Source organism: Patella vulgata, chromosome 4, assembly GCF_932274485.2.
Source record: "Patella vulgata chromosome 4, xgPatVulg1.2, whole genome shotgun sequence".
Classification (NCBI taxonomy): Eukaryota; Metazoa; Mollusca; class Gastropoda; family Patellidae; genus Patella; species Patella vulgata.
Genome location: NC_065882.2, coordinates 56,405,542 through 56,427,882, shown reverse-complemented (window position 1 = coordinate 56,427,882; position 22,341 = coordinate 56,405,542). Strand labels below are relative to the sequence as shown.

The following is a 22,341-nucleotide window of genomic DNA, read 5'->3' as shown; positions in this document are numbered from 1 at the left end:
TAAGCACAATAAAAATCAACAATAAATTTTATTATATCAATTCATCTATCTTAAGGAAGTATGTGCAAAATTAATCAAAAGACGCATATCTCTAGAAATAATCAATTTTGAATTCAGCCACTTTTATTCTTGATCCAGTTGTCGATTAACATCTCGAGAACACTCAATGGAACTGGTCCGTTTTCTAGAACAATGGAGTGAAACTCTCTAACATCAAAACTGGAACCTACACAAAAAATATAAAAACGTAAAAATCATGTTTTATCTATAAGCTACCAAACCACATCGCCAGTAAAATATGGTTATTTAGGGGTTTGAGAATATCACATAAAGTTTAAATATTCTTCAAAAAATAAATTCGTTAATGTTTTATTTCAATCAATACGAAACTGTTGCTATACAAACATCTGATATAACTGAGACGTGGTATTGATTGTTCTAAAAGATTAAGTAGACATTTTAGAATGAATGAATGGAATGGGGTTTAACGCCCTACAGTTCTGCACCGTAATATCTTAGAACACGTCTTACTAATAGCTTATAAAAACTTTCATGTGTATAAGTGATTGGACATGATTACTGAACTAGAATCAGCCTATAGAAGTGATTATTAAATGCATGGAATTTCCGCCTCCCTTCCGCCTAGGTGATACCTAGCTTAATGCAAGCAAACCATAAAGTAATAAAAGAAAATACGACTAATGCATACCCTTGTATATTACTTAGTTAATTAAAAGCACGTAGATTCATCAGCCGAGGATTATGCAGTCCTAATTCTTAACCCTTTCTAGAACATGTTCAATAACATCAGAATGTTTTACTGGAACTTATTTAGGATTGCCGTTAAAGTGTAATGGATACAACACTATAAATATAAGGTCCATGATCTCACTATAACTTACAATTCACCCACCGTTTGCATTTGTCTGCGATATAACTCTAGGTGGAAGTGGAAGTATTACCCCAGGAACGAGCTAACGAACGAACCGGGTAGACTATCTTAATTAAAACCAGCCAGTCAGACAGATAATAATTAGAGAGTGTATACCAACATATCGAGCTTACCAAATGCTTGTCGGGCCTTTTCTCTTAATTCCTTTATTTTCAGTTCACCTATTTTATAGGCACAAGCTTGTCCTGGCCATGTCATATATCTATCAACTTCATGTTCCAGATCGGTTCGGGAACTGGCGGTTCTCTCTAACATGTAATCTACGGCCTGATCACGTGTCCAACTGAAAAAAAATTAAATCGTGCACTTTTGGAGAGCCCAGATGTAACCCCCTTTTGTTTTAGTCTTTCTCTCCCTTACATCTTTTCTCGCTTAAAGCGTGGCGATTTGCGTATAATGGAGGGAAAGGGTTTGCATTTACATTTTCGGTCAGGTTTTGTATTCATGATTTTGAGGCTGGGGACGGGTTAGTGTCGATCAAAGACGAGAGAAATAAAATTAGTGCAAATGGCGAAATCATTGGTGTACCGTGGCCGGATGACTTGGGTTCTAACCACCATGATAATCATATTTAAATTCTAGAGATGGTTTTCATGAGGACAGCCTAAATGTTTAAAAATGGAAATATTTTATGAGTGTTGAGCTAATCCATTGATTTTCAACCAGTGTGCGAATTGTGCCGTGAGATCTGGCTAACACTAAGAAAATGTGAAAAACCAAGTGATCTCAAATGAGTATTCACTGGTGTCTACTGATAAGTTCATAGCTGTGTTTTTCTTTATTGAGTTTTAGTCATTCTATGTGTCTATGACTAGTCTCTATCTACGGTTGTATTCCGTCGGACTTACCATGTTTTTATTTTGCAAAATTCAAATATTTATTATATATATTTAGCCTGGTGTGCCGCAATTATTGCATGTGTTCCAAGGTATACCGTTGCCAAAAAAAGGTTGAGAACCACTGAGCTAATCATAAGTTTCAGGTCCATACAAAGTGATCCACAAAAATCACAGAAAACATAATTATTACTTACTTGAAATAATGTAACCCTGTATCAACCACCAGGCGACAGGCACGGAACATTTCAGAACCATAGCGACCCATTCTAGTAAATGAAAAATTGATAAAACTATGTTGGTAAAGTGTAAGTAAAAGATGGATATAGTTAAAACTTCGTAAATTAAGGCTTGGCGTTACATTTTATAATTACCATGTATCATAACTAAATGATAGGGGACTTACAATATATAATCATTATCATACAGTCCCAGTTCTTCTCCTAGATATTCGGCATATAAACCCCAACCCTGAAATAATATATAACAACCAATCATTAGTATAATCTGAAACTTAATATAATTAGAAGGAAAAAAAACATTATTGTATCATAATTTTATAGACAATACTATCACCTTTTCAGTTTTCCATGAAATGATTCAATATTGATTATAGTAATGTCTAAATATATTTGGTGAATACCCTTATCCTCTTTCATGTGTTCAAATTTCAAATTACACCAATTAAATTTGCAAAGGTTTACAAAATATGAGGAGTGTTATAAGACATTCTAGAAACGTGAAGTTGATTTACTCTCTGAAACACAAAATTGTCTAAATAATTCCGAATTTACCTCTAAATAAGCTGTGTAGAACGGGAATTTAAGTGGTGGTTGGTAATAATTAGAATCTTCCTGGAACTTCCGGTAGTTTGGTAATGATGCAGACAGGGCATATATACTCTATAAAATAAACATTTTATGGTATTTCAGTATTGATATAATTCAAATTAGGACAAATTCGTGATCGTCATCCACTTAACAAAAGAAGAGATGACCGGACTCCTTGAAAACAACTATTAAATACATACCAATCTTAAAACCATCTTTATCTCTGTACATGCATATATTGGTAGATTGATTACTATGGACATAATCTAATATATACATGACCAAGAATCTATTTAATTTGGAGACGACTAGTACAATAATATTAACTCTACCTGTAGATGATGACCTGGAACTGTTTCATGGAGAGCTAATGACATCATATCTATTGTTGCTCTGGAACAGATATATAACATTGTTAGTTACGGTAAGAAAGTCCACAATGTCCATGTATCGGAAAATGCATAGAATTCATTTGTTATCTAAGTTACAAACTGAGAACAAAATTAACGAAATGCACAGGAGTGCATAACCATAATTGGCACCGTATCTGAACGTCAATAATAATCACAGTAAAACCTACGTATCTTCTGGTCTTCTTAGATTGACATAAAAGACACCAGGTCTGGAACCATCGGCAGTACCAGATAAATATTCACCACCAGCTCCATCGTAAGGCATCATTTGTATACTGCACGTATAATAAAATTAAATGATATGAAATGGATTTTAACGTCTTTCTCACTGAGTCAACGTATAAAAAACAGTCATAATATGTTAGTTAAAGTTATACTTTGGGTACTTTAGGTTGGCATATAGAAGATAAACTATAAGGATATTAACCCGATATAAACCAAGAATGGGTACAATCCATCAACTTAGTGATCGACCAGAAACGAAAGGAATGTAATGTATCGTTAACACAATACTTCAGTCAATTTCAGACTATAAAATTCCATTAATTTTGTTTCTATGGTCACCTGTGCAATGCTAGGAAGGAGAAATTTACCGCCTACTCTTCATCGAATTCCAATTGCCAATGGGTCTTTTATCTACCTTCTGAAATATTACGATATGATCTTTTCGGTCAACGCCGGTATTGGAACCCTTGAACTTTCTAGTTGAGCGGAAAGGTCACGGGACCGACTAGCAGCTCATCGTGGTTTATGTTGAAGCAGTCGACCAGATATACTATAGCTTTGAGGATCTATCATTTGCAGCCAAAATATAACGCACAAGAATACACCTTGAATGGATGCTTGTACCGTAATACTTACGCTAATGGAAGATTTGGAATATCTTTGAATAACTGGTCTAGTTTGGGAAAAGCCTGATTGTAAATAATGTCTTCATATTTCCTCAGAAGAACTTCCTACAATACAATAAAATGTGTTGATTTACACACCTTGCCGTTCTTACAAGATTCCTTAAGTTCTTAAATATTTCTCTCACTCTACCCACAAATTGATAAATCTTCTTAGAACAAAATCTGATTTTTCTAATTTATCCACAATTCGAAAAATTCTGAAAATAATTGCTTAAATGATCCACTTTCGACAAATATGCTGAAATAGATTTCTTAATTTCTTAACTTACAGCAGAATGGATATGAAATTTGGGCTCATCTCGAATCATTTTAAAAAATTCCGGAATCGACCCACTAAAGCCAATAGCCTTCATTGTCTGAAAATGTAATAAGAAGGATTAAGTAGCAAACAAATGGGAGTTTTAAAAGTAGAATTATAACCAGATGTCCAATTCCTCCATATGAACCCGGTTTATCTTTACATCTTAGATCTATAAAGGGAGAAAAAATTCTTTTGGCTAAATTAAAGTCTTTACTTTCTTTACTAAATGGGTTTGGGTGGTTGAGTGGTCTAACGCGTGCGGTTGATACCATAAGATTTGTAATTGAGTCAGGTGAGATGGTTTCGACCCCAAGTTTGTACGTGATAAGAAATAAGATCGCTTGTCCAGCCCCGTGGGTTTTCTTCAGGTTGCTCTCACGGCTATATACATTGTACCTATAATTACTGGAATAAAACTGAACAATAGTTCGTCACGAATTGAATTAGTTTGTGTCGAGTGGACGTTAACCTTACTTACTTGATTCATACTCTTTCCAATTCGTTCAACTTCTTGTAGACCTTTATCATGAACTTGTTTTGGTGACATGTCTAAAGACAGATGCCATTTTAAACAAGCCTCATAATCCCCTTTACCATCTTGCCAACCATTTACGCCCCAAGTTGTTCTTGTATTAGGCATGTAGTCCTGTAAATAGTTTTATACCAGATAAATATAACAAAATGTTCTCTCATGTAGTCCTGTAAATAGTTTTATTTCAGATACATATAACAAAATGTTCGCTCATGTAATTCTGTAAATAAATGGTTTTATACACGAAAAATATAATAATAAGCTCAGAAAGGTTGTCGTCAGAGGGTTGTTGTGAGCCATAGTTTGATTATAGCTTTATTTTGACAAATTACACATACCTTTTGAATAAAAGATTTCATGTCCCTGTATGCTTCCATTATTCCTTCAATGGCTTTTTGGGCGCGCTGACGAATGCCTGGTCTGAAAGAAAACAACACACGATGTCAATTTATGTGGATAATGGAATATTTATTCTGGATATGACATATACCAAATAAAATTATTAGTTTCTACTCAATGGCATATGATAAATAGGGATTAGTAATTCTAAATAAAAAAAATACGTTGTGTAGTTAACTAAATTGACCAAACCTCATGGATTTGGGTACAAAAATGTGTCAATTTAAGTGAATTCACTGTGCGGATTTATTTTATCAAATATCGGACTATATCTGTCTCGATTATCCATTTTTTGATTTAATCATCAATGAGCCTTGAGCAGCAGATCGGATTTTCAATCCAGTAAATATCGCAGGCTAGCTATGACATCGAGAGATGATTATGGTTTGATAAGTTAATTAATGTCTAATTAATAAATTAGATAACATTTCAGGCCTCAAGAAAGACCTGCAATATGCAGATTTAGCTCTTGTATAATGTATGTTTAATATAATTAAGTACTGGACCATTCACTGCTCGTCACTTTCTGGAAACGATGGCGATATATCACATGGTTGTCTGCTTAGACTCCTTAGATCTATAGCAATAATTAGACTACACAAATACAAAAAGTCCATATTGCTGAAAGTCTTACTTGACATTGTCCGGTACCGAAGATTCATCAAGAAAAGTTGTAAAGGGAGTGTAATATATAGACTTGGTGACGTCATCAACAAGGCGTTCATCTATTTGACCTGGAACGGCGTTCTAGAAAATAAATATCTATTAATTAATGATAGAGCATTTGATACATCGGTGGTGGTAGCATGGCTTTTTGGCGAGACCAGCTTAGTGTTTTACTCTATAGTTCATATTTGTTTAGAATGTGATGTATATAATTTCTTTCGCTACTAATAAAGCTTATTTCTACATGTATATATACTTACCATTGAAACATTGTTATTCGTATTGCCTTGCTTAATAGCCTCTCTCATCAAGTCTTTATACTGTGAAAACTAAAAAAAAATAATATCATGAAATCATAAATTTAGTCTCTTCGACAAAGAATTTGCGCACAAAGAGGACGAGCACACGTGACTAGCTGACATGGTGTGAAAATGTAAAATACATGGAATTTAAAGTATACTGTTAGTGAATGTATTCGCTGTCGTGTAACACTTGTATGACCCTTAGTGAAATCAAATGAATGGAGGTTTAACGCACTACTTCGTCGGGCGGATGTGCCAAGCGGGCTAATAAAGATAAATTTTCTGAATTCATGTCAATATAAAAGATACGAACTTAGTGGATTTAAAGAATCGTGACATATACATTAATCCCACAGTCCTGTACAAAAGTACATAAAAAAATAGGAAGCTATATGAACTTCGCCATCTAAAAGTGATATCAAGTGTATTATAAGGTGAAGAACACCATCCCGCGTGACCATCTGATCTGTTCACGCGAATTGATATCACTTTGTTGTTTGTAATATCTGTTCAGTATAGTTTGTGTCTTGTCCGCTGGTTTGTCTTATCAGTGTTCTTTGCGTATAGAGTGAGCCTCCTGTAATTACTATTATAAAGGATCGGGTAGAATCTTGTAACCAATGACACCAACAGAATCGGCACCCACGTTAGTTAAATTAACAATATACTTTGGTAGCTATATGAACTGAAATGACAAGTTGTTACCTGTTTAGGTATTTTTTGAAGTCTTTCAATAAAGTTTTCAAAATCACCTCTTGAAACAAATGGAGTGGTATTAACAAAATGATCAGGATTGGCCGTTAATCCTTCCAGAAAGTTCACTGGGTTGAGGGTATTGTGACTGAAAATAGTCAAATAAAATTAATTAAGCCCATGATCGTCTAATTAAATAATAACGGGTTAATTTGAAGAATTGAATCAAGTCAAATTCGCAAAGTCACTTCTATTGCTATTTTAAAACTAAAGACCGTGTAAAGATAACCGCCTAATGTTCAACTAATATGGATATTCAAGTAATGGACTCCTCTCTCAAATACTTCATCATAAAAAATCATTTACTCACATATGCTGTATTTGTACTTTATTTCTTTACATTAGAAATCATAACTCACTCCTAAAATCTACAAGACCTTTAAATGCTATACAAATAAATACGAGAGTACTATATGGACCGAGAAACGGACCAAGGGGTCACCAAAGCCATCTTGGAATTGTGACGTAATATAAGCCCCTCCAATCAATGCGCAGTTGACCAAGAAACAACTATGCCAAGTGTCATGTCGGTTGTACTTGAATTGACAAAGCCTTAAGGCCTTTTACGAAGAGCGTTGCCCGTAAAAACAGCAACAACAAGATGTATAGCGCTTGGGGGACCATTTTCTGTTCCTTAAATTAACCAGATGGCGTGGAACATCTGGCCAAGTGATTTAGACCGAGCTTGTTATTCTCGATTCAGACTGTACTACAAACTGTTGGTTGAAGTATTCAGATGTTTCAATATTAGTGTCACAGACATACACTTTAGGAATCCAATTATGGTTGAATCCCTTTATATCATTTAATAAAAATATGTCATCTTCTGATAGCTTCCAGAATAATTTTGTATACTTACAGTCGCCATTTATATCCATCAACGTATGTTTGTAAACTATCTTTAAATATCAGATAATCAGCTAGTTGTTTTTGGTTGAAATCGTCGGTATCGATGGCATTTACTCTTTTAAGGAAACCTTCCACTTTATCCTGATTAACATAACAGATTAATAGTCACTGTATAGTTTAGCATGTTGTTATGTTGTATGTCTATTGCAATTATATCTTACTCTTTATGCGTATTGAAAAAGTGAAATGAAATAATACAAGATTCGTTAACACGTAACCCAAAAGTTTACAGAAATATATCGTTTGTATTTATAAAACGTAGAATGAAATAAAATACTCTTTACACGTATACAAAAATAGAATGAAATAATATTATATTCTTTAGTTACGCATACAAATGTACATTCTCTTTATATGCATATTATTATAAACGGTACAATGAATTATTACATTATGTATGCGCACTTAATTATTGTCATGCTATAGATTACGTATATAAATATAGTCTTCCCTATATGAATATCATTCATTTTCCACTAGATGCAGCATAACCAGAATTTAACTTACATTGCGTGGTTTAAAAAGATCAACACCGAACTGACGTAGTCGATCATTGCGTCTAAAATCCCCTGTAAGTGTGGCAAACTCTGGGGAATCATCTAATCTCCATTCCCAAAATTCATTTTCTATCGATATTAAGTCATCCACTGCACTGCCTTAAAATATAAAAAGATAAATTGCCAGACATCGAAAATACTTCCGCTAACAGCTTTATCGTCAAGGTTTTTTTTATTTAAAAGATAGGTTGCCAAGCAACAAAACATACGCCCACAGCAGCTAAATCGTCCGCGCAGTTGACAAGGATTGTCGCATATTCATTATTTTGTAGGTAATTAGGGGAATTTAATAGACAATTTCATACAGATGACATTATAATTTTCGTCGTTTGAGGGTTCACACGGTTCTAAAAACTAAAACAAGGGCCGTAACTCTGGAAGTAATCTACTGAAATTGTTGAAATTCCACAAGCTTTTTAGTTTTACTAATTCAAATAATGCATATAAATTTCATACAGATCGGATGATAACTTTTGTCGTTCGAACGTTCCCAAGGAACAACAAAGGGAAACAAAGGCCATACCTCACGGCGTAATTAACGGAAATTGCTGAAATTCAAAAGGCTTCTTCGTTTCAGTAATTTAAATGATGCATATCAATTTCAATCAGATCGAATGATAACTGTTGTCATTAGAGCGTTCACAAGATTCAAGAAAGTGAAACAAGGGCCATAACTCTAGATGTACTCAACTGAAATTGCTGAAATTCACTAGGCTTCTTTGTTTTACTAATTTGAATGATGCATATAAATTTCATACAGATCGGATAATAACTTTTGTTGTTAGAGCATTCACAAGGTACAACAAAGTGAAACAAGAGCCATAACTCACGGCGTAATTAACGGAAATTGCTGAAATTCAATAGGCTTCTTCGTTTCACTAATCTTAATGATGCATATCAATTTCAAACAGATCGAATGATAACTGTTGTCATAAGAGCGTTCACAAGATTCAACAAAGTGAAACAAGGGCAATAACTCTAGATGTAATTAACGGAAATTGCTGAAATTCAAAAGGCTTCTTCGTTTCACTAATTTAAATGATGCATATAAATTTCAAACAGATCGGATGATAACTGTTGTCATTAGAGCTTCACAAGATTCAACAAAGTGAAACAAGGGCCATAACTCTAGATGTAATAAACGGAAATTGCTGAATTTCAATAGGCTTCTTTGTTTTACTAATTTAAATGATATATATAAATTTCATACAGATCGGTTGATAACTTTTGTTGTTAGAGCGTTCACAAGGTGCAACAAAGTGAAACAAGGGCCATAACTCCAGCAGAAATTAACGGAAGTTATTGAAATTAAATAGGCTTTTTCATCTCACTAATGCAAACAACATATATCAATTTCAAAACAATCAGTAGATAAATGTAGTCTGTAGAGTGTTCACAAGAAATTGTGGACGACGGACGGACGGACGGACGGACCGACGGACGGACGGGGGCAACGGCAATATACGACCACATTTCCATGTCGGCGTATAAAAATAGTTTGATCGCCATTTTAATGTTTTAAAAAACACTATTTCCTTCACGACCAGGTAACAATTCCTGGCTGTTTTCAAAACATCAATCAGGGTCTACTGTTTATTTCAATACCCATAATAGCCTACAACATTCTTATCTTGCAGCTAAAGTGTAGGAAACTAATCGAAAGTCCTGTTGTTTGTGTATTATCTATCATAGATGCTTTCGTGCTTTAAATGAAATGAAATGAAATTAAATTGGGGTTTTACATCCTACTGTTCTGTTCCGACTGGGCTAATGAAGACGGGCATACCCCATTCGTTGGGCGCTGAGGGAAATTTTGCCCGGGCAGTGACACTATGACCTGCTCTTATATCGAATTTCAACTGCCAAGCGATCTTTTACGTGCATGCCGATGTGTACACGGTACCTCTGTTTTTCCTCCCATCCGAACGACTAGACAGCTGCCTTGTCGGGCCCTTCGTCCTGCACCAATGACAAAGGGAAACCACGTCGGAAATCCCGATGAACTTTCTCGCCAATGAAGGGATCGAACACGCGACCCCCAGGCTAGCGAGCCAGCGTCTTACCCACTCATCCACCATGGCTCCCTGTACATCTTTAACATATTATGTACCCCAATATACTGACAATATAATAAGTCTTACTGGGGCTTTTATGCTTTCGTAGCTATATAAACTGCGGTTGACATCTATAAGAGTGCAAGATATTTTAAGGTTAGAGTTACGAATTCTGGGATTATGTCTTGATAGCGTCAGTAAGAAGGGTCTTTCTCCATTACCTCAATACCAAAGAATACCGAATGCACAGGAGTAGTGACCTACTTGCGTAACTACTGCACTGCTGTAAAGGAGGCACTGTAAGGAAACGTTACACAGTTTACACCAAGAAATGCGATTTCTCGATTTTATATGTAGTGACCAATAACCTTTGTTGTTTGTTTCACTCACTGATATCAACGCCGTTATCGGTCCTCACTTACCTCGCTCATCCGCCATTATGTAAACGCTAGGTGTACGCTGTCAGTGGCCAATACTGATAACATACAGTCTATATTATAAGTCTCACCACTAATAGTCTATTCTTTACAGCAGTTATAAATTTACAAGTGACTAGCTCAACACTTGAGTGAGTTGCTTTTCAGCTTAAATTATAGTCATATATACAATACCAACGAATAGTATTCATGAACTGAAAATATTGCCTTGTATAACCTCAACACAGGAAGTAGATCTACGTATATTGTTAAACGATACCGAAACACCCATTAGTAGCTTGTTGTAATTCAATCACATGGCTATTGCCTTACTATATTAATGTTTCCCTATTTGACTTTAATTCTTCCTATAAAAGTTTACCCGAGAATCTATTTTGATGATTTTTAAAGACACCGAAACACCCATTAGTAACTTACTGTAATCCAATCGCATGGCTATTGTCCCGGTCGCCTTATAATGTTTCCCCATTTGACTTTAATTCTTCCTATAGAAGATTACCGGAGAATCCATTTTGATGATTTTTAAAGACATCATTGTGTATAAATTATACCAATAATCTCCGGAAATGATAGCATTCGATAACATTGTTAAAGTTTGATTCATTGACAATCAGTAATTATAAACTGTAAATAAAGTGTAGACCGTAGCGCCACTTCTAGGCAATATTTCCTTCATAGCACACTGTATATGGCGTATGTCAGTCTTAATTAGTCCAGTCGGAGTAGAACAGAAGGATGTGAGACCTCAATTTCTATTTACAAATCACATCTTCCAGAAGGATTGAACATACGCTGGCTCATATACCGCAATACGACAATCTCCATCTATCGTTTGACAGTACACTGTATCTGTTACATTTTTCAAAGGGAGCGATAAATATACTCTTCAAAAAAAGTTGGGGATATTGAAATGCAAATACCTACGCAGGTTGGGATATGATAAATAGTCATGGACAGTTGACATGCTTTGAGAGTATGTTCACAGATGAAGAACTTATTGCGCCAACAGAACCACTGAGCTGCATGTGCGACACGCAATAGCGCCATACACGTGGGAGGGGTTCATTGTCAAATTTGACACTTCAAGGAAGGGTTGATGAAAACTGCCGTTTGCTGGTTTATCCTATCCATGTTTGCTTTCCTATCGATTCTTGCATAAGATTTACTGTTTAGTGTATCTTTGCTTTAGTGTGTTACGTTTAATTTGTTCGTCGACGTCAACGTCAACCGACAACACTGTAGGAATTGACCTTGGCACTGCAAGAGGATTAGGTCAGATTGCCCCAAATCGTGATTGGACGGTCGATTAGGAGCATGCCACGACGAATTGTCGAATGTCTGATGATTGGTGGAGCAATTCCTCATTATTAAGACAAAAATCAAAAATGTCCATTTTCCCTTTTGATAGTGTATCTCTTTGCGAGTGAAATGAGGCCGTCAGATAAGCCGCCCAGATGAACTGTTTATGTTCATGGGTAGGCAATTGACCTGTTATTAACATACACTGGTTACTATATTCATAATAACACAACTTTATGGATTTGCTACTTCTTAGTTTATTACATGCAACGTTTCAATACTCTTACAGGTATCTTTATCAAGCAATGATCAATAATGAATAATAAGCTACATTTATAGTACATCCATGAGTAAAAACAATATAACAATCAAAACATAACATTAATTAAGATTTATAACAACAACTATTTCCCTTTGAATATGATTTCACTATTTCTATTAAATATACAGATTAAATAGGGGACTGAAGCCACCAACTAATTAAAATATAATCCTGCAATCAATACGCCCTTATCTACACAATTAACTAGGTTAATGTCTTTAATCTTATCTTCTAACTAATTCGGTAACCTTAAGATAATAATTAGGTTGATTATTGATCATTGCTTGATAAAGATACCTGTAAGAGTATTGAAACGTTGCATGTAATAAACTAAGAAGTAGTAAATCCATAAATTTGTGTTATTATGAATATTGTACCTCTACTTCTAAATGTCATTCAAGGAACATACACTGGTTACCTCTAATAAAAACAGCAGAGCATTTCCGCAGTTTTGTATTGTTTCTGAATATCCCCTACTTTTTTTGAAGAGTATATAATGTGCTGTCAGTTAAAGATACATTATGGGAGATTAGATAACGAGTTGGCAGTTCTCACTATAATAGTTAAAAACTAGATAATGTAAAGGGAATTTGCTGAAAATTTCAGTCAAATTGATCCACTCTACTGAGAATTTAGCGATTGAATTTTTAGTCTAGCCTCGATCATTATTACTGAAGTCAGTACGATATAATACATAGTCTCGATTATCCATTTAATCATTAAATCGTGAAGGAAAGTTATGCAGTAATCGAATCCTAATCCACTACAGATCACAGGCTAGCAAGTTGGTTATGGTCTGGATAAGTTATTTAATGTCTAATTAATAATTTAGATAACATTTCAGGCATAAAGAAAGACCTGCAATAGACAGATTTAGCTCTTGCATTATGTATGTTTAAGCACCCATTACGCAAGAGCCAAATCTGCCTATTGCATGTCTTTCTTTATGGTCATGGGGGCGCAATATTATAATTATAGTTCATATTACACGAAACTCCACACCCACGTATTCCGAAAGAAAACTCAAATTGAATCCTCATAGATGAAAAGACAATTGTGATTGTAATATTTCAATATTTCTTAAATTGCTAGAATAAATCCTATAATTATAATGAATGTTATAACTGTGGAAATATTGACACCAACTCACATACTGAAATACATGCTTTAAGAATATTATCTTACCTAGTATTTTGGGTAATAAACCTGACAGAAAAACTAACAATAAATTGACATGAAACATCTAGCTGTCTACAGTTTTCTCCTGAAACTAAAAAAAAGAAACAAATATCAATACACCCGATCGAAGTGGAATTGTAATTGTGCATATTTAACTGTCGTGAAACAATACTTGAATTTTCTAAGCTCACTGGTATATTTGTGTTGCTTATTAGAAATAACACCAAAAATTGACATTGCAGATAAACATTTTAATCTTTTAGTAACATTTAGTTACTTTGGTTTTACTTGTCGTATATAGATAACCTACATTCATTGCTAATAAAACTGATATAATAGTTGCAGTTTTCGATTATTACAAATAGTTTAAACAGTTAAAGGCAATGTAAATAGTGATGCAAATAAAACAAATCTAAACATCACATTGTTGAAATAATGATTTCATGTCATCAGTTCCCATTTGAGCCATAAAGGGGGGGGGGGGACAACATATAACTTATATTGTCGGTAAAAAAATTCAGAGAAACACATGGGTCTATATTAACGGGTACGTCGGTGTAATCTGAGTGATATAGTACGTTTAAACACAAGTCATCATAACGAATATTTTTCCATTTGAATTGTCTTCGATTTCTATTCTACAAAACACGACAACCTGCAAACGACAGACAAGATCAAATGAAAAATTGTCATAGAATAGATACCCTCCGAATCAAATTAGTCTAATCATCAATTTGTTTAATGTTGATTTATTGTTATACTTTTAAAACTATAAAATGTAAATTTATTTATTTATTTATTTATTTATTTATTTTTCCAAGAGGCATATCAAACATGACAATATAGATGATAATATGAAGTTACAAGATAATAAGATGAGAAAGTTTTGATGAGAGAAAAAGTAATGATGTCATGGATGACCAGCCCCTTGAGGATAACCCATAAAAACCTGCTTAAAATAAAACTAGGTTTATTTCCAATGGGGTCCTTGGATGAGGATCAGTTTATGTCATCATGGAGGGGCAGATTCATTTATGAAAGATGAAAGATGGAATATGACAATAAATAGTGAAATGTGTGTTTCCCATAAGGGCTGTGAAGTACAAAGAAGTATGAAAGACATCGGAGTATACATACATAAACTAAAACATTTGTATTTGTTTTGCTAGCAAGTGTTGTTTAACATTTTTCTTAAAAGTACCAATGTTACCTATTGATTTAAGTTGGTTTGGAAGTTCATTCCAGGCCTGAATACTTGAATAGTAGAAAGTTGAGTATTGGGTATTATTTTGCATTTTGGTACAACATAATTATAAATGCTTGATCTAGTACTATGTAGATGAGCATCCCCGACTAAGCGAAAATTTGCTTTCATGTACACCGGAGACCAATTATGAAAGATTTTGTGAACACGGTTCAATTTCAGTTGTTTGACTCTATTATCAAGATTTAAACTATTTAAATCTTTGTACAAATTTTGGGTAATTGAATCTCTGGGACCTAAGCCGTATATGAATCGGATAACTTTGTTGTGCATAATTTGTAGTTTGGTCTTCAGCTTCTTGTTTAAGCCTGAGAACCAAGCTGAACATGCATAATCTAAGTAGCATTGTATAACATAACAAATTCTAACCAAGTTTCGCTTTCGAAATGTGCGATCCCTAAATTGGGATTTCGCTAGGGCTGTTCTTTATGCCCATGTGGATAATCTGGCCATTTGTTCAAATAATTCCATAGATTTCATGTGTTTGAACGTAAGCGAAGACAAAAAGTCCCTACTGGATATCTTGAATAATCCTTGTGAAGCAAAAAAATAAATCTAGCCTGAAGAATGCTCATTAGTATATGTAGGCAGAAAATGAGATACTATGTAAGTTTTTTGAACAGTGATAATACACACCATTTTTTACAGATTACTTATAAATATCACGGTGTGATAGATGAATTATCTCTGACTTCCACGTTGGGTATAAAACTTCAGTGATCAATTAACTCTGGAACACTGACTGTGTTTGTATAACTATGTTTATATATGAAATACAGCATCTATGATATTACATTATGAGTTATTATAATATCTACAGTCTGAGTTTAACACGCCTAGAACTCAGATCTAACGGCTGAAACACTACATATTGTCTATATCCCGGCCTCGAACTAGAGGCTGAGAGTATGCCCTTCTAAGAACCACGATGTCTTCACTCTACCTTGGAGCCAGAGGCTTTGAATTAGTCATTTTAAGAACCCTACATGGTGTCTGTATCCCGGCCTCTTAGCAGCGGAGGCTGTGGGAATGTCCTTCTGAGAATACTAAATGGTGTCTGATTCCTGGCCTCTAAGCTAAGGAGGCTGTACAAAACGTCCCTCTGGGAACGATAATGATGTCTGAATGATATCTGATTCCTGACCTCTCATGATGCCTGAATCCCGGCCTCTCAGCCGAGGCAGCTAAAGGTCCATATTGGACCTCTCTATGTCTAATGGATGCTGGAAGTGAAATTTAACTCCACTCTTTCTATATATTAGGGCGGGGCAATTACCATTTCTGGGTAAGTGTTTCGTATGGACACCGTTTTACGTCAACGTTATTCTATTTTATTGGGCTAATCCGTGCCTGGACCATAGTTAGTCTATGAAAGTAGTAGAATAATGCGAGGTACTTCATTAGCCTAGTTTTTGTCACACATCATGTAGATAACGAATTTCTATATTAAACAAACCATCAGTTTTAAACAAACCTCTACGGTATTATAACGGTAAATAAAGGCTTCTAACACATCTTTTTCTTTAAAATTGTCTTTTATAGTTTTAGGTTTAGTCTTGTAATCTCGTATTATAGTTGACATATTATTGTACTTTCCAGAGGCTACACTATAAAGTGAAAGTTTCAGATCTTTTTACAATTGTTAAGGAACATGAAATAATCTCATATATTTTATATTGTTAGAGGTTTCCTGTATTTGGAGGGATGCGATAACTTCACTGTTATATTATTGATTTTTCAACATATCATCCGTGTCAATGTAACATGAATACTAAAGTATTAGTCACGTTATTTAAGCAAAACTGCTCTTTATCAGATTAACTAAAGATAAGTCATGTTTTATTCATATACTACGTATTCTGGTCGTCTGCCACTTGCATGTGCAGCCTAATTGTCATTGTCTAATCTCAAAAACAATGCTAAATAACACAAAACAGAATTTGTTTTAAGTCAATTATTGGGCGTATCTGGTAAGATGAGAATGGGAATGACCCCCCCCCCCCGCCACCCACCAATACAACACTTAATACACCACAACGATATTTACTTTCCTCTGCAAACTCGGTAAACGTCTGTCAAATTTGACTTGCTAACTGGCCTATAACATGTTCTAGCGAAAAGAAAACAGAGACAGGGCATTTTGCCTATTCCCTGATCTCCCAATCATTTATATTGAAAAAAATATCCCCCCCCCCCATTAAAACGAAAAAAAAACAACCCAAAAATGCCTTTTCATGCGGAATAAGTAGATATGTAGGTAATGAATTGCGATGGATTCATACTTGTCATTTCGATGTACCCCTCATGGGTCTATTATGTAGGTAATATGTAGTCTAACACTATGTATATTGCTTTCTTTTAACTGAAATTCGTTTCCAAAATTACATTTTGTCCAAATTCAGACAAGGGTTCAGACATCCTGTGTAGACGATAAAAAGAGCCAGCTCCTCTTATAACGTTGGGTAAAACCTTTTGATGGACCCCCTTTTAATTTTGTCGAATTAATGCCAGGCGTAACTTTGGTTTATGTTTTCTTAATTACATCTTAAAATGATAAAATCATCAGTTTAGCGTGGTTTAAGTCGTAAAAAATTAGATATTGTCCGAAAAATGCAATGGCTTTAAACGTACATTATTATCCAAGAGCTAAATCTGCCTATTGCGGGTCTTTCTTTAGGCCTGAAATGTTATCTAAATTATTAATTAGACTGTGATATTTACTGGATTAGAATCCGATCTGCTGCTCTACGCTCATTCGTGATTAAATCAAGAAATGGATAATCGAGACTATGTATTATATCGTACCAAAATTCAATCGCTAAATTCTCAGTACAATGGATCAATTCGACTGAAATTGTCAGCAAATTCCCTTTACATTATCTATTTTTTATAGCTATTATAGTGAGAACTGCCAACTCTCTATCTAATCTCCCATAATGTATTTTTAAGTAATGAAACCAGCACATTTTAGTGAAGAAAGATATACTGATGACGGATTTCATATCGTGAACAAATATTGTTTTACATTTGTTTAGGTAAAAGAAATTCAAATCAATTCCGGTTATGGCGTATTATGGAAGTATCTATATTGTTTTTATTCACATTCTATTGAACATGAATTCAGCCGTAAACCAGTTTTTAACGCAATAATAAGAAAATGTCTATAAATCTTTCATAAGTCATCCATTACTGCTTGCTTTAATAAATAAAATATTTGACAGTGTTCTTGAACAAAATCATCGCCGTGTAGATATTACCAGACATTCGCCACGAGATCTGACGGAAGATATTAATTTGCCGTTAGTCATTATTAGCGCGATGCGTTCTACGCTTAATAGCTCTTCTGCTACTAGAAATAGACCACATTCATGAAAACTTGCTGAAACACCCAGTAACGCGCGGTTGTCCTTGGTGCCTTTAGCGCATACTTGACAATCAGTGGGTACCGAAAATAGCACACAGTCCAAAACACGTTCTGTCCACTACGTCATGTTGAAATTTCTATATTTAGTTTTGTATAAACTAATCATTGTATAGGTTACCGCTTAAGATCTTTAGAAGTCATACTCACCCTCTCCTCATATGAGATTTATTTCAAAGTAACCCGTAAAGTTAAATTTTTTCTGTCGAAATAAAACAAAACGTCCAGATTCCAAACTTGTATTTTCAAGTTTAAAACACATTTCTAACTTCTAGGCCTATAGGGTTTCAAAATTACAACAGTCATTGTAGTGTTTATACCAGTAATCTTTGTCGTGGGGTTTTATGTTGGGATTATTTGGCGGAGGAGGGGGGTGTGAATGGTCGAATGGTTAGCAAGTGCGCGCTGTATCATATATGTCTGTCATTGAGTCAACTGTCGTGGTTTCAATCCCCGGTTGTACGTGACAAGGAGTAGTGTCGCCTGTTCAACCTCGTGGGGTTTCTCCAGGTCCAACGGTTTCCTCCCACTGCTAAATACCCCTACGCGCAAGCGAATTATTGAAATAAAATTGAACCATATATTAGTCCCGAAATGACCTAGTATGTGTCGAGTGGACGTTAAACCCCATTTCTCTCCCCACCCCTCACAATTTTCGTGACCCCTTGTTCATCTTGCTCCATGGTAAATTCAGCACTGGGAATAATTCTGCACCCAGTCCCAACTAATCAATAAAAAAAAAGATTCAAATGCGCATTAAAAGAAATGTCAAGATTACCGGAATAAAAAGAAAATATGTCCCATTTGAAAAGTTCAAAAACGAAATATTTGTTTATAAATTTCTGAAATGGATTATATCGACAAGATCAATAAAACAGTGAGAAATGCCACGTGTGAATGTCTTATCTACAGCAACTTATCAGTTTATCTGTTATATATTATATAGTGTGGTGGAAACATTGGTGGATTTTTGTTGGGGAGGCCGGGGGGGGGGGGGGTGTACTCCCGCCAAATATACCACACAAATATACCTTTTTTCACCATCTGAAAATATGACTGAAACGAAGTTATGTTATTTACTTTATCCCTGAAGAAGTATTCATTGTCGATCGAGTATCTATTTAATGCTAGATGTCCACTGGTATCAATCGAATGAAATTCGGCTTAAATCTAAAGATATGCCATTCATTCCACTGATATTTAGTTTATGAGCTATTTAACTAGGCGTTTTCTGATCGGACTCCAACATCCACAACGACGAATGGCATATTGCATAACGGTTTTCATTCTAAATGTGCCCAAACTAAAAGAAAAAGTTTAGAAACGTGAAAATTAAACTCCAAGCATCTTGATTGTTTCACCAAACTGTGCACATAAGATGTCAAAAGAAGCAGAAAAATGTTTATGCGTATGTGAATAGGTTGATGTAAAATGGGGTTCGTACAGTTGCAAATGGCGATATTAACTGACGGTTTGATGACAGTTTGATCACAGTGGAATAATAAACATACGCACAAGAAAATAAGCAAGAAAGCAAATCTCACTTCGCTTTACACAACAGTGACATTTTCAATATCCATTGCAATATAACACGGCATCAATACCAAATATCAGCATAAATGTATTTAAATACACACAAAACCTAGAACTTGATTCAAACAATTGTAATTACAAGAAAACATGAGCAATGTTAACAAAATTTTTTAACAAAATTCTCGCTTCTCTCAACAATCCCTTATTATTGGCGAAAACAAGAATAATTTGCCATCGCAACTTCAGATGTTTTTAAATTCAAACACATGCATAAAACGTACCCAAAACAACAAGCCAGTCTCAACACCAATGTTTAAGCAATATCAGCGTAAAAAAGTATCACGACATCTAAAGTGCCGATGATGACATTCAGATGAGTGTTAGCCCCTTCACTGACAAGATTCGCCCAAATAACAATCCACAATGCAATATTTTAGTAGGTGTTATTACACTCAAAGTGAAGTAATTAATTTTGACTTTGAAAAGCATTAAAATAATATGAAACAAACAAGAAAAGCAAAAATGGTGACAAACCTCTCAATATATAAGGTAAATCCAAATTAAACCGAACCGAACCCTACAGACTGTAGTCTCTTAAATAGATGTTCTCGTTTATGTTCCTTATCAATCATTAAGCTATTCACTGAGCTAATTGCTGCCTTCAGTTACCGTACTTGAATGAAAGAAATATCGAGACGAACTTTACAGTCAACTGCTTGCTGATTGTGTTTTCTGTCAATTCTCTGTAACGTGCTGGGTTATTTCCCTGGGGATAAGTCGGCTCAAGTCAGCCAATTCTATCAGACATTTGTTTACTTATCGAAGAATTGGAGATGAAAGGAATTCGTTTAACGACCCCGGATCTCTTTTTAAGATATTTCTGACAGTTGCATTTAGTCTAGGACTTTTGAAATCTTTATTGTAGTATCCACATTACACCGCCATCCAGATCAGCTTGATTTGTTATACTTAAACATACATAATGTGGTCCATTTTCTTCTTTATTTGGATTTAACCTGTTTGTATTGATTGTCGCTTATTTGTTTGAATTTTGAGTTAAATGGGTTTTTTTTTTAATTCAAGGCATATTATTCAAGAGCTAAATCTGCCTTTGCCGGTCTTTTTCTGGCTTCAAATGTTATATTAATTATTATTTAGACATGTTTTCACTTGAGAAGCCCATTATCAATTCTCTAGATCATCGGAGGTCGAGATATTGAATGGATTAGAACCTTTTATACTTTTAACAATCTGTTGTCATCAGTATTTTGTTGGAAATATTATTTGCGAAAATGATTTTCAATTCAAATATTTAGAACTATTACCACATAGATTTTTTCTCAATGAAACTCATCCAACTTATTTTTTACTCGCTTATAACTGTTATAAACAGAACTGCCAACTAATTAGCATTAAAATACAAATGTGACGTCATCCTTTGATGTTGGCGTACCATTATTTCCAATAATGTACGGGCAACTTGCAAATCGTACATTATCTATACTAGATGAAATATTGGACTCGCGTGACGTATTTCATTGAAAAGCACGTGCGGGATACTGTCTGTATTTTAAGTTGTTTAATGGTCTCGAGCTAAAGACATTGCGTAATATATTAAACAACACTCGGCTGACGCCTCGTGAAGTATCAATATATTACTTAATGTCTCCCTCTCGACCATTAAACCATTCAGACAGGATCTATTTACAGCGGGCAGTAGATAAACCTGTTAACACACACAATCTGGAACGAAGTAATGGCGCGAAAGTGGAATTACGAAGTCGTTTGATTACTTCTATTTATCATGATATTCTGGCCCTGGACATGGGGGTAATGACTGAATTGCTGCCAGGGTCCCCAAAATTAGTTATGTCTTTATTTATTATGTTGTGTATGTGTGTGCCAAATACCATACTGACATACACATTTCATTTGTGTGTGTTACCAGAATATGCCAATAATTTTGATATTTCTATAGTTTGTTTAGCTATATACAAAGAGGGAGTCTACCAATGAGCAACAAGTTCTGACATTAATTTCGGAGTTATTCTCCCAATTTTTATAATACCTTGACAACTTACAGTATTAGGGAGAGTGGTTTTACATAGGCTAATTCTGTTCTAATATCCCATTTAGATATATGAATAAAAATATTGCTTAAAAAAACAAAAAAATTCACAGTGTCCCGAATGTATCATCCGCACTGTTGGGGATCATTAGTATGATGATTGAAAGATTGGAATGGAGTAGTATTTAATGCCAACACAATACTTCCGTTAGTTTGAGAGTGACCTGTGGTAACTTTTGATTCTACTGTTACATGCACGTAAAAATATTTACACACGCGTTTCTTTGTCTTACGGCTAGTTACAATTTCGCGATCAGCCCTACAAGTGAAGACCGGGCTGGGAAAAACATTCTGAATGCCTTTCTCAACCCACGGTGCCGTCAACAGGCCTATTGTACATGTA

General features: G+C 34.8%; 1 protein-coding gene across 2 annotated transcripts; it reads right to left on the bottom strand.

Moving 5' to 3' along the window:
• Window positions 1–9: 9 nt before the first annotated feature.
• LOC126817314 (uncharacterized) lies at window positions 10–20,597 on the bottom strand. Of its 2 annotated transcripts, XM_050544171.2 has the most exons (18): window positions 20,405–20,597; window positions 13,659–13,743; window positions 8,312–8,460; window positions 7,755–7,885; window positions 6,848–6,983; window positions 6,101–6,169; window positions 5,809–5,921; window positions 5,114–5,195; window positions 4,722–4,889; window positions 4,212–4,298; window positions 3,893–3,987; window positions 3,199–3,306; window positions 2,951–3,011; window positions 2,583–2,690; window positions 2,195–2,259; window positions 1,986–2,057; window positions 1,066–1,235; window positions 10–226 (listed from the first exon to the last, which is right to left on the bottom strand). In XM_050544171.2, exons 2-18 carry the CDS (start codon window positions 13,714–13,716, stop codon window positions 114–116), a joined length of 1,785 nt encoding a protein of 594 aa, XP_050400128.1. In that variant the 5' UTR covers window positions 13,717–13,743; window positions 20,405–20,597; the 3' UTR covers window positions 10–113. The 2 variants fall into 2 exon arrangements, with proteins under 2 accessions (XP_050400128.1, XP_050400129.1); XM_050544172.2 differs by lacking the exons at window positions 13,659–13,743; window positions 20,405–20,597 and adding an exon at window positions 10,838–11,054.
• Window positions 20,598–22,341: the final 1,744 nt, after the last annotated feature.

Excerpts from the sequence above, each read along its gene's own strand:
- LOC126817314 (XM_050544171.2), bottom strand. The coding sequence starts at position 13,716 with ATGTTTCATGTCAATTTATTGTTAGTTTTTCTGTCAGGTTTATTACCC. Across the intron at positions 5,196-5,808 it reads TCGGTACCGGACAATGTCAA|ACCAGGCATTCGTCAGCGCG; the intron begins GTAAGACTTTCA and ends GTTTTCTTTCAG. Across the intron at positions 4,299-4,721 it reads TTGGAAAGAGTATGAATCAA|ACAATGAAGGCTATTGGCTT; the intron begins GTAAGTAAGGTT and ends TTACATTTTCAG.